At 41.9% G+C, this 16,717-nt stretch overlaps 1 protein-coding gene across 1 annotated transcript in view; it reads right to left on the minus strand.

Annotated features, from left to right (window-relative positions):
• STRA6 (signaling receptor and transporter of retinol STRA6) overlaps window positions 1–16,717 on the minus strand; it is a 109,002-nt gene that overhangs the window by 35,196 nt on the left and 57,089 nt on the right. The window contains exons 8-9 of the mRNA XM_068275738.1: window positions 1,717–1,784; window positions 32–102 (exon numbers count right to left, since the gene is read on the minus strand). Coding sequence (XP_068131839.1) covers window positions 32–102; window positions 1,717–1,784 — 139 coding nt within the window. The remainder of the gene's footprint in view (window positions 1–31; window positions 103–1,716; window positions 1,785–16,717) is intronic.

Consider the following 16,717-nt stretch of genomic DNA (forward strand, 5'->3'; position numbering starts at 1 on the left):
GAATGAGAAATGGGCTTGAACAGAGCTGTACCTTTATGTGGAGGGCACAGATAGGAGCAGAGATGAAGTGACACCTGGGATCCAATACTGACAGAGTCCTTACTGTGAAAACAAGTTACTGTTAACAACATGTAATACAATTCTGTTAACATGTAACAAGCCACTAGTTATTAATCCAACGTACTTTACATGGCTTCAAGTTTACTGTTATATTTTTATAAACATCGATGCAAGCAATGTGTGAAAATGATTGTATTTTTTGTGTTCACTTTTTAATTATTAAAGTTTTAACAAGCAGTTTAGGGTGCACATCTTCAAGTAGTGCAATGTCATCAAAATGGTAACAAAATAAACATTATAATGCTCTCATACAGTGCAAAGTAAATGACAAGCACAACGGCATTTGTGATTTTGATGTTGTAACTACAGCATCAACATATCTCGCCTTGTGGCACATAGTCACCCCCAGTATCATAAGAGGATATCTGAGATGTGTGTGTGTGTGTGGGGGGGGGGGGGGGATTAGACTTACATATCCGAGGCTTCCTACAGCCCCTAGCAGTCTGACAGGTCCCTTGCTGTAGTTCCACTGCCCTCCATGGTCTCGAAGTCCTCTCTGAAAGATCCGCAACAGGGGCGTAACTAGAAATCACAGGGCCCCTGCGAAAATTTCAATGCCCCCCCCCCCCAGGCCTGTTCAAGGTCATTTTGGAGGGCAAGAGTGGTTGCGGCATGAGGGGAGAGCATGGCCACCTACACTGGAGGGGAGGGGGGCCACTCCCCCCCTCACCTCGGACTCTCCCCTCAGTGCTCCCTCTCCAGCATTAATCATTGGCAGCAGCAGTGGCAGGATATAGTACTGGTTAAGGGCTCTGCCTTTGACATGGGAGACCAGGGTTCAAATCCTGGCTAGGTCAAGTATCCATTCAGTAAGGAGTTCAAGGCAAGACTCCCTAACACTGCAGGGTGGCCTCCTGAGCGCGTCCCAGTGGCTGCAGCTCTTGAGCGCTTTGAGTCCGACAGGAGAAAAGCGCTATACAAATGTTCCGATTATTATAGGAACACATACCTCCATGCTTTCCATGCGCGGAGGTTCCTCTCTCTAAGTGTCTGACGCTATTTCTTGTTACTTAGAAAACAGACCCCTGCGGTGGAACAACTGGAGGTATGTGTTCATGTTGCTGCTGCTGCCAATGATTAATTATTATGCCACTGATCCCCAACCACAACTGTGGTCATGGCTACTGTGCATGTGCGCCTCCCTGGATCACACTCTCTTGGTCTGCCTGAGCAGTTGAACTGTGCAAGCGCAGACTGCTTCCGGCTACAGGATTACAATCCAGAGAGGTGGCGGATGCAACCATGCATGCGCAGAAGCTTGTGGCCACAGCTGTGCTCGGGGATCTTTTGAAGGGGACAGCAGCCTCCAGGAAGGCAGTGGAACTACAGTGAGGGACCTAATAGATTGCTAGGAAGAAGCGCCAGGTATATACATCTAATATACCCCCTCCTCCCCACCTCGCATATCCTTTAATGGCTTTTACCATGCATATTAAACACTAACAGACCACATAATGCCTGCAGAATAACAAAGGGAGTGGAATGGATATTCTAGTGTTTTCATATAACGCAAAGTAGGTATTTATAACAGAAACAGTCATTACGGCCATAACATTCATACCGGAAAATTAACCTAGAAAAATCTTTTGCACAAACCTTTTTTTGGATTTCTTCCGTCTCAATAGATTCTTCAGATATTTGAAATAATAATTTCTATTTGAGATCTGAAAAAACAATCACGCAGATGTGAGCTATGTGACCAGTGCTCCTATGACCTTGAGATTCCAAAACAGATATAACACTCAGTATCTCTTGTTCTCTCTTTCTTTGTATACAGATTATATATATATATATATATATATATATATATATATATATATAGAGAGAGAGAGAGAGAGAGAGAGAGAGAGAGAGAGAGAGAGAGAGAGAGAGAGAGAGAGAGAGAGTGTGTGTGTGTGTGTGTGTGTATATATATATATATATATATATATATATATATATAATTTTACAATTTTTCATACCGTTCCTGAAACAAAGGGACGGATTTAACAGGTTTAAGGTGTTTTTTTAAAGACTTGGATATGGTCAGCTTTCCTGTGTAAAGGTGCAGTGTACTCTCAATGCTTATTCTAGCAAGACATGAAGACCTGTATATTCCCCTCGAATACTAAAGCAGTACTTATTACAGAAGAGCGGATGTCTACCCAGCAACACAAGACAGTCAAGTGGAAGCTGTTCCTGTGCTGTTCTTGGTGATGTAGCATGGTTAGATGCACAGGTTATTTGACTGCTTCAGAATCTGCCAGTCAAACCTGCAAGTGCTTATAACACACATTATTTAAACTCTGCTGCACAATGTAACTGAGTTTCTGGCTCCCATTCCAGAACCAATTACAGCTCCTACCTTCTGAATAATGATTATGTATGAAAATGAAGGAAAAACAAACCAGTCCAGACAGAGTCAAAACTGCATATGATTTTACTGATTTTACGTGCTATTGGATGTGAACAGGATGGGTGTCACCATTTAAATAAAAGCATCATAGTATAGTTTGGAAATAGGCCTTTTTTTCCCTCAGCAGGCCATATAGCCATAAAAAGCATACCAGTACGATGGGCTGTAAGTTATGGGATGTATATACAAAGTACTATTATTAGGCAGATTAGGTTAGTGCAGATCTAGCCTTCTAATGATCAGGTCATGCACTGCATGTTAACCTGGCTATCCGGCTGATCTTCTGCCTCTAATACTTTTAGCCATAGACCCTGAATGAAGACACATTCACCTGAAGACACACACATATATATATATATATATATATATATATATATATATATATATATATATATATATATATATATATATATATATATATATATAGCCTTTCATGGCAATATCCTATACTACCGTGCATATTATTTATTTGTCTACATGTAAATATATTATACAGACTATATTGTACAGGAATATTTGATTGCAGCATTTTTAAATTTCCATTTACTATGTCTCCTATGATATGACGAAAATAGCCCCTTTTCACATGGTGCCACAGCGTGACATACAGCTTGATTGTTCAGCCCAATAATTAAAAGATCTTTACCAAGGCCGCAGTACATTGGCAGGCCCTATCCAGACAGCTAATTGCTAAGAGCTAGTGTTAGTAAGGCAGAGCTAGCTGTGTTTCCAAGGTGAATGCTTGATAGAAATGCCTGAATAGCTAAGACCTTGATGAACAAGCACGGAAAGTGGGGGGGCTGTTGCAGTACTTCCTATAACTATGGAAGCACACTATCATAAAGAAGAATATAAACCTTTACACAATGTCTAGAGTGAAATCAACATAATGTTGAAAATTCTGCATACAAAGTAAAGACATTAAGTAAAGACATTTCAGCATTTTCACTATTACCTCGTCAGGGCCCTGTAATATGGATTTGTATTTGGGATCATTGAAATTTTTAAAAATAAGGTACAAAAAGACATAAAGACAATAATTTGAATACAACAATATTTTTATGGTTTCATTAATATTTCTAATTAGCAGAAGGGGTGTGGAAACATTTTCTGAAATGCTAAATCAAATAGAACCTTTTTTTACATAAGGTGACCATTAATGATCCAATCTTTTTCATCCAATTTTACCAAATCTATGTAGTATAAGGGTAAAATGAGTGAATATAATAAATGGATAATTTAGGCACTAGGCAGTCCGTTATATTACATAAAAATGGTAAGATTGGTTGAAAAAGATTGGATCGTTAGTGGCCACCATAAGGCATCTCCAAGCCAGAAGTCCGAGTCACATAAAGGGTGGCGTGAACTGCAACAAAGTAAACTCCTCGTGACCCTGTCCACTGCTTTGGGTGCTGAAGTGTGGTGTGTGGGAGAATTCAGGTTTCTGAATTTATTCTCCTGAATTTGAAAACCAACACTATCCATTATTACTAAAAGGTAAACCGTCAACATTTGGGCATACAGAACTTGTACTCATGCTAGACTGTTGAAAAATGAAAAGGAGAAGGATAGGTTAACTGGAATGGCCATTTTTAGAATAACAGGATAAAAAGGGTAAACCAATCCTCAATAGTCTGTGTCCTTGTCCTGTACAAAGGATCTCTCAATTAGAAGACAAGAGGAATTAATTTCTCATTTTATTTTATTTGTTTTAGTGCTTTAGGTCTTGGTCACATTAGTCATGCAGTACTAGGTTTGTCTGCATAGTACAATATGCAGGGGCAGTGGGAAGGTTATTTTAAATGGTGACTGTGGGCACAAAGGTTTTCCATGCATTATTACAGAAATGCCCAACATGATGTATTTAGATTTTTGGGGGGTTTACTTAACTATCAGTAATATTCTCCTTGGCAACGCATGCCACAATTATGTGCCAGGCAACACATGCTACAGACAGTTCCCAGGCAAACTGCATACTGTGAAAGATACACTTTGCTAATGTCACATGAATAACAAGAATACCAGAGATAAACTGCTGCTGCAAATCGCATATTCCCAAGGATATTCCACTGAAAATGTTCTATAGGCAGTAACAGCCATCTGGAAATCTCTCTATTAAATGTGATTTGAAGCTAAATTGCCAGGCAACTGTCTCTTCCTACAGAAAGCATTTGCAGCAGACTGTTGCTCGGAATAGGCAATTTGTAACAACGATTAAGGTTGTGTGTGAACATATATATTTTATTTATAATAGTAAATATAAATGTAATACCGATATGTACTGAGGAAGTTTATAGAAATACATAAAATGTTAAAATGTCTTCTTTATTTTCTGCATTTAAATCATCACAGAAGCCAAATGAGACTGAAAGGTTAGCGAAAGCTGTTTCAGATGCGCTAACTCACTTTATCGAGAACTGACAAACTGTAAAAAGATACAAAAACATAATTGTTCCTTAAAGAGAACCCGAGGTGGGTTTGAAGAATATTATCTGCATACAGAGGCTGGATCTGCCTATACAGCCCAGCCTGTGTTGCTATCCCAAACCCCCCTAAGGTCCCCCTGCACTCTGCAATCCCTCATAAATCACAGCCACGCTGCTGACAAACAGCTTGTCAGAGCTGGCTGTGTTTATCTCTATAGTGTCAGTCTGCTGCTCTCCCCGCCTCCTGCAGAACTCCGGTCCCCGCCTGCATCCCTTCCCTCCCTGCTGAAAGGAGGGAAGGGACAGGGGCAGGGACCAGAGCTATGCAGGAGGCGGGGGAGCATCTGAGACTGACACTACAGATGTAAACACAGCCTCACAGCATGGCTGTGATTTATGAGGGATTGCGGAGTGCAGGGGGACCTTAGTGGGGTTTGGGATAGCAACAGAGGCTGGGCTGTATAGGCAGATCCAGCCTCTGTATGCAGATAACATTCACTAAACACACCTCGGGTTCTCTTTAAATCACAATGTATGGGCAGATCGACCACAAGACAAATCTGTCTCAGATTCCTTACAGGGTTTATTGTTACGCCCCTGCCTCTTTAGATTTATGGGCTAACATTCATTTTGATTCTGTGCAAATACTTTATGTTTGGATTTCTCAAGCAGATCCGGATGGTAACCCCTCCTACAGAATCTGCGAATGAGTTCCTCTGCTTGTCCATGGAAGTCTGCATCGGTAGTATTGTTGGCCATATGGAATTGCCTCAGTCACGTGACTAGGATGAAAGCTTTGTGCATACAAAATTGAATCAGTTGCCGTGGTTTTCCTACAACCCTGGGTGATCAATTGATTATCTCTAATTTCCAACTATACTTGCAATTATCTATACTTGCAATTATGTTTTCTAAGAACTTTCCCTTTGCAGGCACTGCAGCCATCACCAGGACCATTACATTCTAAACATGCTGCAGGGAATTACTCACTGAGTTACAGAAGAGGTCACATGTTGTTTACATGCATGGGCATTTTTAGGGTCATATTCTATGGTAATTGCGTGAGTGGGATTTTTTCTTTAGCACCTAATTATAATAGCTTTAGTAACAAAGTTCTTTTCAATTAGAGACATCCGAAATATTACAAACTGATGTTTCGGTATCTGTATCATCAAGTGGTAATATTTTGTAAGCAGGAAAGCGGTGGGGCATACATGTCAGTTTGTCACCCGGTCACTTTGGCACTGCTGCCGGTGAAATTCCCGGCGTCGTTAATTACTATTTCCCCTCCGAGTCGTAGCAATTCAGAGGGAGAAGTAATTTGAGGTTTGGCGACCGACGGAACCCTGAATTATGGCTATGCATGCCGCGCCATATAGCATTGTGACTATAGCGACGCAACACCCAATTCAGGCGCTACATGGCATGCCCTGTGCACTAAAAAACCCTGCCTCAAGCTTTGGGTACTATATCTGAGGAGCTTTCATATCTTCACTACACTGAGGGTAACAAGGACTTTCTTTACCTCATGAAGTTTGTCAATCAAACCAGCAGGTGGGGTTTTAAACAAGTATTACACGTTCTTCTGTGATATGTAATGTTATTATTTCTCTGTAAACTATAAAAACAGTACTATATAACAATACTACTAGTTCTAAACCCCCTTTGCCACCAGAACGGTCTTATTTAGTGCTTTGTGGAGTCGATTCAAGAAGATGTTGAAAACATTCCTGAGAGATTTTGAACTATATTGACATGATATCATCACTGCAGATTTGTTGGCTGCACATCCATTGTGTGAATTCCAGCTCTATACTTTGAGTAGTGGAATGACTGCAGTGGCATAACTAGAATGTATGGAACTACCTGTATATAAACTTTCCTTTCTCTCACAAAAATCACCCCCCCACCTCCTCCTGCCATGTAGAGTACCTTCCTGCCCCAGCGTTGAAGGTCTCCTGCATGCATCACAGCTGCACACTCTGTGCTGCCATCCTCTGGCTTCCTATCAAATGACTCACATTGGTCATGTGTTCAGGAGCCAGTGAACGCCAGCAGAGAGCATATAACTGTAATGCATGGAGGAGATCCGTAGCCCTGGAGCAGGTTACACCCACTCCCTGCGCTACTCTGCATGTGGGTGGGGAGGAGGAGCCCCTGATTGGCTGTATTATATATGTATTCAAAAGCTTTAATGCATGGTAGAGCATGGTAGAGCTATGGTACATAACTTGAAAGATCTGATGAGAATTCAAATAGGAATTAGCAGCAGTAGCTCCATGCCTAGAGACACCTCCTAGTTATGGGCACAATAAACAGCATTCCATTCATTGATTCATTGATGGTTAGGGCAGTGGCGTAGCTAAGAAGCTGTGGGCCCCGGTGCAAGTTTAACACGGGGCTCTCTTAAGTGCTATATACATAACAATTGATAAGGCACACCAAAACCAATCAAGGACAGCCACAGTGTCAGAGGTGCAAGAAGGGGATGGGGAACAGATTGTTAATGATCACCACTATTCAAAGCATCTATAGAAGTGAATATTATCAGCACAGGACTAATAAAGAGAGAATACTGTGGTTGAGGGAGGGCTCCTCTGGGCCCCTATGGCCCAAGGGCCCCAATGCAGTCGCAACCTCTGCACTCCCTATTGCTACGCCACTGGGTTAAGGATCAGGATCAATCTGCATTGTAAAACAGAATTTTGCCTTCTTAAAACAGAAAGTATTTGTGATTATTCAGATTGGAGTAATGTTTGAGGTATCCCACAATGCATCACTGCTGAATATACAAGTCATCCCTCCAGAACTGCTGGAATGCAATGATGCCCAATCTGTCCCTCTGCATTGTAATCCTATCTCGCAGTTAGGCTATTATATACAAAGACGACTGTAATGATGATTTTACTGTCTTCAAATTGTTAATATGCATTTTCATATTTACGTGATTAAAAGAATGTGAATAATATTCTATATCTAATATTTAGTTCTGGTTATCATAAATAAGTAAACAAAGGGAATATACAATCATTGGCCTTCTGCCTATACAGGAATACCGCTCATCGTTATATTAAACTGTTGACCTTCTTGTAATGGTTTTGAAAAGGTCTTTTTATGTAATTAAGATGTAGCGATCATGAAAAGATTTATTTTGGCGATGGTATGAGGGTGGACATAGCTTTTAACCGGTCACCAAATTCTGGCTTGACATGGAGGCATTTCATATAATTGATGGTATATGTGCCGTGATTAAGACACCTTCAAAAAATCAATTATTTGCTTTAAAAGCTTTTCCCTTTTATATCAATTATCCAAAAGCAGCTGCAGCCTGACCTATTTCACTCGTCATTTCATCAAGCTCATTGTTGCGAGAGTCAGGAAGCTTCCTTCAAGGTGATAATTGTTTTCTTCATCCCATTATAATTGACTTCCCATTTTTAAAAAAATGGAATGCCGCAAAAAATAAAAAAAATAAAAAATGATGTACTATGAGATTAGTTTTATGAATAAATGATGATGAATAATTAAAAAAAACTAGAAGCAGTAAAAATGTTAATACTAATAACATAATGAATCTCTAAAGAGATGAATTCAAGATAAATCTGCCCCTTAACATCAGTTTTCTTTCCTGTTAAGTTAAATCCCCCTTCTTTTGAGATAAACGCAATGTATTTAGCTCAGCTCTCTATATTGCAAGGCTAATTAGCAAGCATTACTCCAGTGTGCTTACATTATGATTATGAGCAGTAACATTTTTACCGATATTTTATTAACACCTTACCTAACCTTGTTCTCACAAGAGCCACCGATGCCTAAACCTAACCGATCCCCCGCCACTAAATGTCTAACCCTCATTGACCCCCAACCGATGCCTTACCCCAACTGCCCCACCCCACCCAGGGTAATCCCATTTCCCACCAATTCTGAGCTGCATTGCCGTTAAATAGATGATTATGATTGATATTTGAATATGATAATACCTGCAATCAGTGGCTGTAAGTAGTAATGCGGGCACTAGGGCTGCCGGCTATACAAACTGTGGCTACACAAAGTGGGCGCAAAGCCTCCGGCATCCAAATTACCACTTAACCACATAACGACCGCCCCCAGCCGATGGGCGGCGGCAAAGTCTGGGCCCAAACGACCGCAATACGCCCATCGGCGGGGGCGGCTGCGGGAGTGGCTATGCGGCGATCGCGTCATTCGTGACGCGATCAGCCGCCGGGGACTGGCTCCGCCCCCCGTTCGCCGTAACCCGCCGGCCGTTCGGAAGCGCCGGCGGGTTACTGGCATCCGGATCGCCGCTGCAACAGTGTATAATAGGCTTTGTAATGTATACAAAGCCTATTATACTGGCTGCCTCCTGCCCTGGTGGTCCCAGTGTCCGAGGGACCACCAGGGCAGGCTGCAGCCACCCTAGTCTGCACCCAAGCACACTGATTTCCCCCCCCCCCTGCCCCCTGATCGCCCACAGCACCCCTCAGACCCCCCCCTGCCCACCCCCCAGACCACTGTTTGCACCCAGTCACCCTCCTAATCACCCATCAATCACTCCCTGTCACTATCTGTCAACGCTATTTTTTTTTTAAGTCCCTAATCTGCCCCCTACTCCCTCCTGATCACCCCCCCACCCCTCAGATTCTCCCCAGACCCCCCCCAGACCCCCCCCCCCCCGTGTACTGTATGCATCTATCCCCCCTGATCACCTGTCAATCACCTGTCAATCACCTGTCAATCACCTGTCAATCACCCGTCAATCACCCCCTGTCACTGCCACCCATCAATCAGCCCCTGATCTGCCCCTTGCGGGCAATCTGATCACCCCCCCACACCAATAGATCGCCCGCAGATCCGACATCAGATCACCTCCCAAATCCATTGTTTACATCTATTCTCTCCTCTAAACACCCACTAATTACCCATCAATCACCCCCTATCACCACCTGTCACTGTTACCCATCAGATTAGACCCTAATCTGCCCCTTGCGGGCACCCAATCACCTGCCCACACGCTCAGATTGCCCTCAGACCCCCCCCTTATCAATTCGCCCGTGCAATATTTACATCTGTTCTCCCCTGTAATAACCCACTGATTACCTGTCAATCACCCATCAATCACCCCCTGTCACTGCCACCCATCAATCACCCCCTGTCACTGCCACCCATCAATCAGCCCCTAACCTGCCCCTTGCGGGCAATCTGATCACCCACCCACACCAATAGATCGCCCGCAGATCCGACATCAGATCACCTCCCAAATCCATTGTTTACATCTATTCTCTCCTCTAAACACCCACTAATTACCCATCAATCACCCCCTATCACCACCTGTCACTGTTACCCATCAGATTAGACCCTAATCTGCCCCTTGCGGGCACCCAATCACCTGCCCACACGCTCAGATTGCCCTCAGACCCCCCCCTTATCAATTCGCCCGTGCAATATTTACATCTGTTCTCCCCTGTAATAACCCACTGATTACCTGTCAATCACCCATCAATCACCCCCTGTCACTGCCACCCATCAATCACCCCCTGTCACTGCCACCCATCAATCAGCCCCTAACCTGCCCCTTGCGGGCAATCTGATCACCCACCCACACCAATAGATCGCCCGCAGATCCGACATCAGATCACCTCCCAAATCCATTGTTTACATCTATTCTCTCCTCTAAACACCCACTAATTACCCATCAATCACCCCCTATCACCACCTGTCACTGTTACCCATCAGATTAGACCCTAATCTGCCCCTTGCGGGCACCCAATCACCCGCCCACACCTCAGAACGCCCTCAGACCCCAGCCCTGATCACCTCGCCAGTGCATTGCTTGCATCTATTTCCCCCCTCTAATCACACCTTGAGACACCCATCAATCACCTCCTGTCACCCCCTAGCACACCTACCCATCAGATCAGGCCCTAATTTGCCCCGTGTGGGCTCCTGATCACTCGGCCAAACCCTCAGATCCCCCTCAGACCCCCTTCCGATCACCTCCCCAGTGCATTGATTGCATCTATTTTCCCCTCTAACCGCCCCCTGAGACACCCATCAATCACCTCCTGTCACCCCCCTAGCACTCCTATCCATCAGATCAGGCCCAATACATCCTGTCATCTAAGAGGCCACCCTGCTTATGACCGATTCCACAAAATTTGCCCCCTCATAGACCACCTGTCATCAAAATTTGCAGATGCTTATACCCCTGAACAGTCATTTTGAGAAATTTGGTTTCCAGACTACTCACAGTTTTGGGCCCGTAAAATGCCAGGGCAGTATAGGAACCCCACAAGTGACCCCATTTTAGAAAGAAGACACCCCAAGGTATTCTGTTAGGTGTATGATGAGTTCATAGAATATTTTATTTTTTGTCAAAAGTTAGCGGAAATTGGATTGTTATTGTTTTTTTCACAAAGTGTCATTTTTCACTAACTTGTGAGAAAAAATAAAATCTTCTATGAACTCACCATACCCCTAACGGAATACCTTGGGGTGTCTTCTTTCTAAAATGGGGTCACTTGTGGGGTTCCTATACTGCCCTGGCATTTTAGGGGCCCTAAACCGTGAGGAGTAGTCTAGAAAACAAATGCCTCAAAATGACCTGTGAATAGGACGTTGGGCCCCTTAGCGCACCTAGGCTGCAAAAAAGTGTCACACATGTGGTATCGCCATACTCAGGAGAAGTAGTATAATGTGTTTTGTGGTGTATTTTTACACATACCCATGCTGGGTGGGAGAAATCTCTCTGTAAATGGACAATTGTGTGTAAAAAAAATCAAAAATGTGTCATTTACAGAGATATTTCTCCCACCCAGCATGGTTATATGTAAAAATACACCACAAAACACATTATACTACTTCTTCTGAGTACGGCGATACCACATGTGTGACACTTTTTTGCAGCCTAACTGTGCTAAGGGGCCCAAAGTCCAATGAGTACCTTTAGGATTTCACAGGTCATTTTGAGACATTTGGGTTCAAGACTACTCCTCACGGTTTAGGGCCCCTAAAATGCCAGGGCAGTATAGGAACCCCACAAGTGACCCCATTTTAGAAAGAAGACACCCCAAGGTATTCTTTTAGGTGTATGATGAGTTCATAGAAGATTTTATTTTTTGTCACAAGTTAGCGGAAATTGATATGTATTGTTTTTTTTTTCACAAAGTGTCATTTTCCGCTAACTTGTGACAAAAAAAAAATCTTCTATGAACTCACCATACTCCTAACAGAATACCTTGGGGTGTCTTCTTTCTAAAATGGGGTCACTTGTGGGGTTCCTATACTGCCCTGGCATTTTAGGGGCCCTAAACCGTGAGGAGTAGTCTAGAATCCAAATGCCTCAAAATGACCTGTGAATAGGACGTTAGGCCCCTTAGCGCACCTAGGTTGCAAAAAAGTGTCACACATGTGGTATCGCCGTACTCAGAAGAAGTAGTATAATGTGTTTTGGGGTGTATTTTTATACATACCCATGCTGGGTGGGAGAAATCTCTCTGTAAATGGACAATTGTGTGTAAAAAAAATCAAATAATTGTCATTTACAGAGATATTTCTCCCACCCAGCATGGGTATGTGTAAAAATACACCCCAAAACACATTATACTACTTCTCCTGAGTACGGCGGTACCACATGTGTGGCACTTTTTTGCACCCTAAGTGCGCTAAGGGGCCCAAAGTCCAATGAGTACCTTTAGGATTTCACAGGTCATTTTGCCACATTTGGTTTCAAGACTACTCCTCACGGTTTAGGGCCCCTAAAATGCCAGGGCAGTATAGGAACCCCACAAATGACTCCATTTTAGAAAGAAGACACCCCAAGGTATTCCGTTAGGAGAATGGCGAGTTCATAGAAGATTTTATTTTTTGTCACAAGTTAGCGGAAAATGACACTTTGTGAAAAAAAACAATTACAATCAATTTCCGCTAACTTGTGACAAAAAAAAAAAAATCTTCTATGAACTCACCATACATCTAACGGAATACCTTGGGGTGTCTTCTTTCTAAAATGGGGTAATTTGTGGGGTTCCTATACTGTCCTGGCATTTTAGGGGCCCTAAACCGTGAGGAGTAGTCTTGAAACGAAATTTCTCAAAATGACCTGTGAAATCCTAAAGGTACTCATTGGACTTTGGGCCCCTTAGCGCAGTTAGGGTGCAAAAAAGTGCCACACATGTGGTATCGCCGTACTCAGGAGAAGTAGTATAATGTGTTTTGGGGTGTATTTTTCCACATACCCATGCTGAGTGGGAGAAATATCTCTATAAATAGACAATTGTGTGTAAAAAAAATAAAAAAATTGTCATTTACGGAGATATTTCTCCCACCCAGCATGTGTATGTGTAAAAATACACCCCAAAACACATTATACTACTTTTCCTGAGTACGGCAATACCACATGTGTGGCACTTTTTTGCGGCCTAACTGCGCTAAGGGGCCCAAAGTCCAATGAGCATCTTTAGGCTTTACAGGGGTGCTTACAATTAGGCACCCCCCAAATGCCAGGACAGTAAACACACCCCACAAATGACCCCATTCTGGAAAGTAGACACTTCAAGGTATTCAGAGAGGAGCATAGTGAGTCCGTGGCAGATTTCATTTTTTTTTGTCGCAAGTTAGAAGAAATGGAAACTTTTTTTTTTTTTTTTTTTTGTCACAAACTGTCATTTTCCGCTAACTTGTGACAAAAAATAAAATCTTCTATGAACTCACCATGCCTCTCACTGAATACTTTGGGATGTCTTCTTTCCAAAATGGGGTCATTTGGGGGGTATTTGTACTATCCTGGAATTTTAGCCCCTCATGAAACATGACAGGTGCGCAGAAAAGTCAGAGATGCTTGAAAATGGGAAAATTCACTTTTGGCACCATAGTTTGTAAACGCTATAACTTTTACCCAATCCAATAAATATACACTGAATGTTTTTTTTTTTATCAAAGACATGTAGCAGAATAACTTTCGCGCTCAAATGTATAGGAAATTTTACTTTATTTGAAAAATGTCAGCACAGAAAGTTAAAAAAGTCATTTTTTTTGACAAAATTCATGTCTTTTTTGATGAATATAATAAAAAGTAAAACTCGCAGCAGCAATCAAATAGCATCAAAAGAAAGCTGTATTAGTGACAAGAAAAGGAGGTAAAATTCATTTAGGTGGTAGGTTTTATGACCGAGCAATAAACCGTGAAAGCTGCAGTGGTCTGAATGGAGAAAAAGGCTCTGGTCCTTAAGGGGCGAAAAGACTGTGGTCCCGAAGTGGTTAAAGCTCATATTCGTGGCTATTATCATAGGAGCCTATGACGGTGCCCAAACTACCATGGCGCCTATGGCCCCCAAATGACCTGATTCGGTAGTGGAGACATGCTTTATGATTGCAAATGACTAAACAATTGTTTTACAGGCACTTGACATTTTGTGGATTGAACTTCAAAGAGAAGGTCAGAATATTTTTGTGTATTTAATTCAATAAAACAATTTAAGATGAGAAAGTGGCACGGCAATCTAGTACTGCACAGTGCTGTCATGGCAAATAGTGGTGTCACCCTTATACACCATCTATATAGTGCGACTGAACTGTGTAAATTTCAGAAACGGCTACCCAGGAAATGCACAAAACTTGGCAGGTAAAAGTGTCTATATAAATGTATTCCAGCTGTACATGTGGGTGGTATTTCATTTATTTATTCAGTATTCCTGCATAGTTGCCATCGTAACATGATATATAGTTTCTTGTCACAAAACCCACTATGAGAAATCCACAGATTGTATTCTTAAGGGAAAAAAAGCATGTCCCTGTGCCTCCCATAAAATGCCTGGTATAACATTATTAATCTGAGCACATTGTAACATTGTAAATGTTGGTTTAGCACAAGCTGTGCATTATACACTAAGAGAGCATTAGAACTCTTGAAATAGCTGCCAAAGCAATTTTCATGCCTCACGCAGCACAGCCTGTCACAGCCTGCAATTATTTGGGGATAGGTATAATGCGGCAAATGGCGCATACATTATGCTAGAAGACCCATTAGCAAATGTATGGGTCAAAAGAGAGGCACTGAAGTACTAAGCAACACATGGTCTGCACTGCACAGCCGATGGCCACTCATGCATACATTCCTAAGCACCAATCTATTTATGTCTTGTGGTAGCTGTCTATAGAAAGGGCGTGAAGGATAGCAAATGAATGCACAATTATGATACTTTTGTGTACTTATGTATATGTTTGAAACTGTAGGGAAGATGATTTAAAAAAAACGAACCAAAAAAAATGATCAGAAAACTAACAAACCATTTTAGATACAGGTCTCCCTCTATGATGGGATTACACAACTTGGGAACTAACTGATTGCTGTAAGAGATAGCATCACATCCCTCCATGCCAGTCTTCATACATCAGTCATGGTAGGCAATCCCAATGTAAATTATAACAGAATGGGAGGATTTACAAATCATTTCAGCTTAATATTAACCCTAAAATAGTAGATAGGCCACATATCAAATGCAAAAGCTGAGAAATGTTACTGCTAATTCAAAAACAAGCTAATTTTAAATTGATGCCAATAACGTGTTTCAGACACATTTGGAGAGCAACATTGGACTACAAAGTAATAATATACCGCAACCACTTAAAGGACAGATGTAGTGAGAGGTATATGGAGGCTACCATATTTATTTCCTTTTAAGCCATACTAGTTGCTCGGCAGTCATGTTAATCTCTTTGTCTGCAGTAGGATCTGGATCACACACCTGAAAGAAGCATGTAAGCTTGAAGCTGAAGACCAACTAGATTAAGTCGGACTTCAGTCAAAAACATCTGATTTTCAGGAGTTTTAGAGGCAGAGGATCGACAGAGTAGAGAGGCAACTGGTATTGTTTGAAAGGAAATAAAGGAAATAAATATGGAAACCTTCATATTCCTTTCAGTTTAAATGTCCTTTAAGTTTGGCTGGTAACCAAGAAGTGGCATGATTGGATATAATAGAGGCTTCGCCTCCCAGCTGGGGTGGAGTAAACCACTTTGAAACACTGCACAGACAACTAGTGAAACAATTTAACCACTTGAGGACCGTGGGCTTTACCCCCCTTAAGGACCAGACCCTTTTTTTCCATTCAGATCACTGCAGCTTTATTGCTCGCTCATACAACCTACCACCTAAATGAATTTTGGCTCCTTTTCTTGTCACTAATAAAGCTTTCTTTTGGTGCTATTTGATTGCTGCTGCGATTTTTACTTTTTATTATATTCATCAAAAAAGACATGAATTTTGGCAAAAAAATGATTTTTTTAACTTTCTGTGCTGACATTTTTCAAATAAAGTAAAATTTCTGTATACATGCAGCACGAAAAATGTGGACAAACATGTTTTTGATTAACAAAAACACCATTCAGCCTATATTTATTGGTTTGGGTAAAAGTTATAGCGTTTACAAACTATGGTGCAAAAAGTGAATTTTCCCATTTTCAAGCATCTCTGACTTTTCTGACCCCCTGTCATGTTTCATGAGGGGCTAGAATTCCAGGATAGTATAAATACCCCCCAAATGACCCCATTTTGGAAAGAAGACATCCCAAATTATTCACTCAGAGGCGTACTGAGTTCATAGAAGATATTATTTTTTGTCACAAGGTAGTGGAAAATGACAGTTTGTGACAAGAAAAAAAAAAGTTTCCATTTCTGCTAACTTGTGACAAAAAAAAAAAATGAAATCTGCCACGGACTCACCATGCCCCTCTCTGAATACCTTGAAGTGTCTACTTTCCAAAATGGTGTCATTTGTGG

Source organism: Hyperolius riggenbachi, chromosome 3 (assembly GCF_040937935.1).
Source record: "Hyperolius riggenbachi isolate aHypRig1 chromosome 3, aHypRig1.pri, whole genome shotgun sequence".
Lineage (NCBI taxonomy): Eukaryota > Metazoa > Chordata > Amphibia > Anura > Hyperoliidae > Hyperolius > Hyperolius riggenbachi.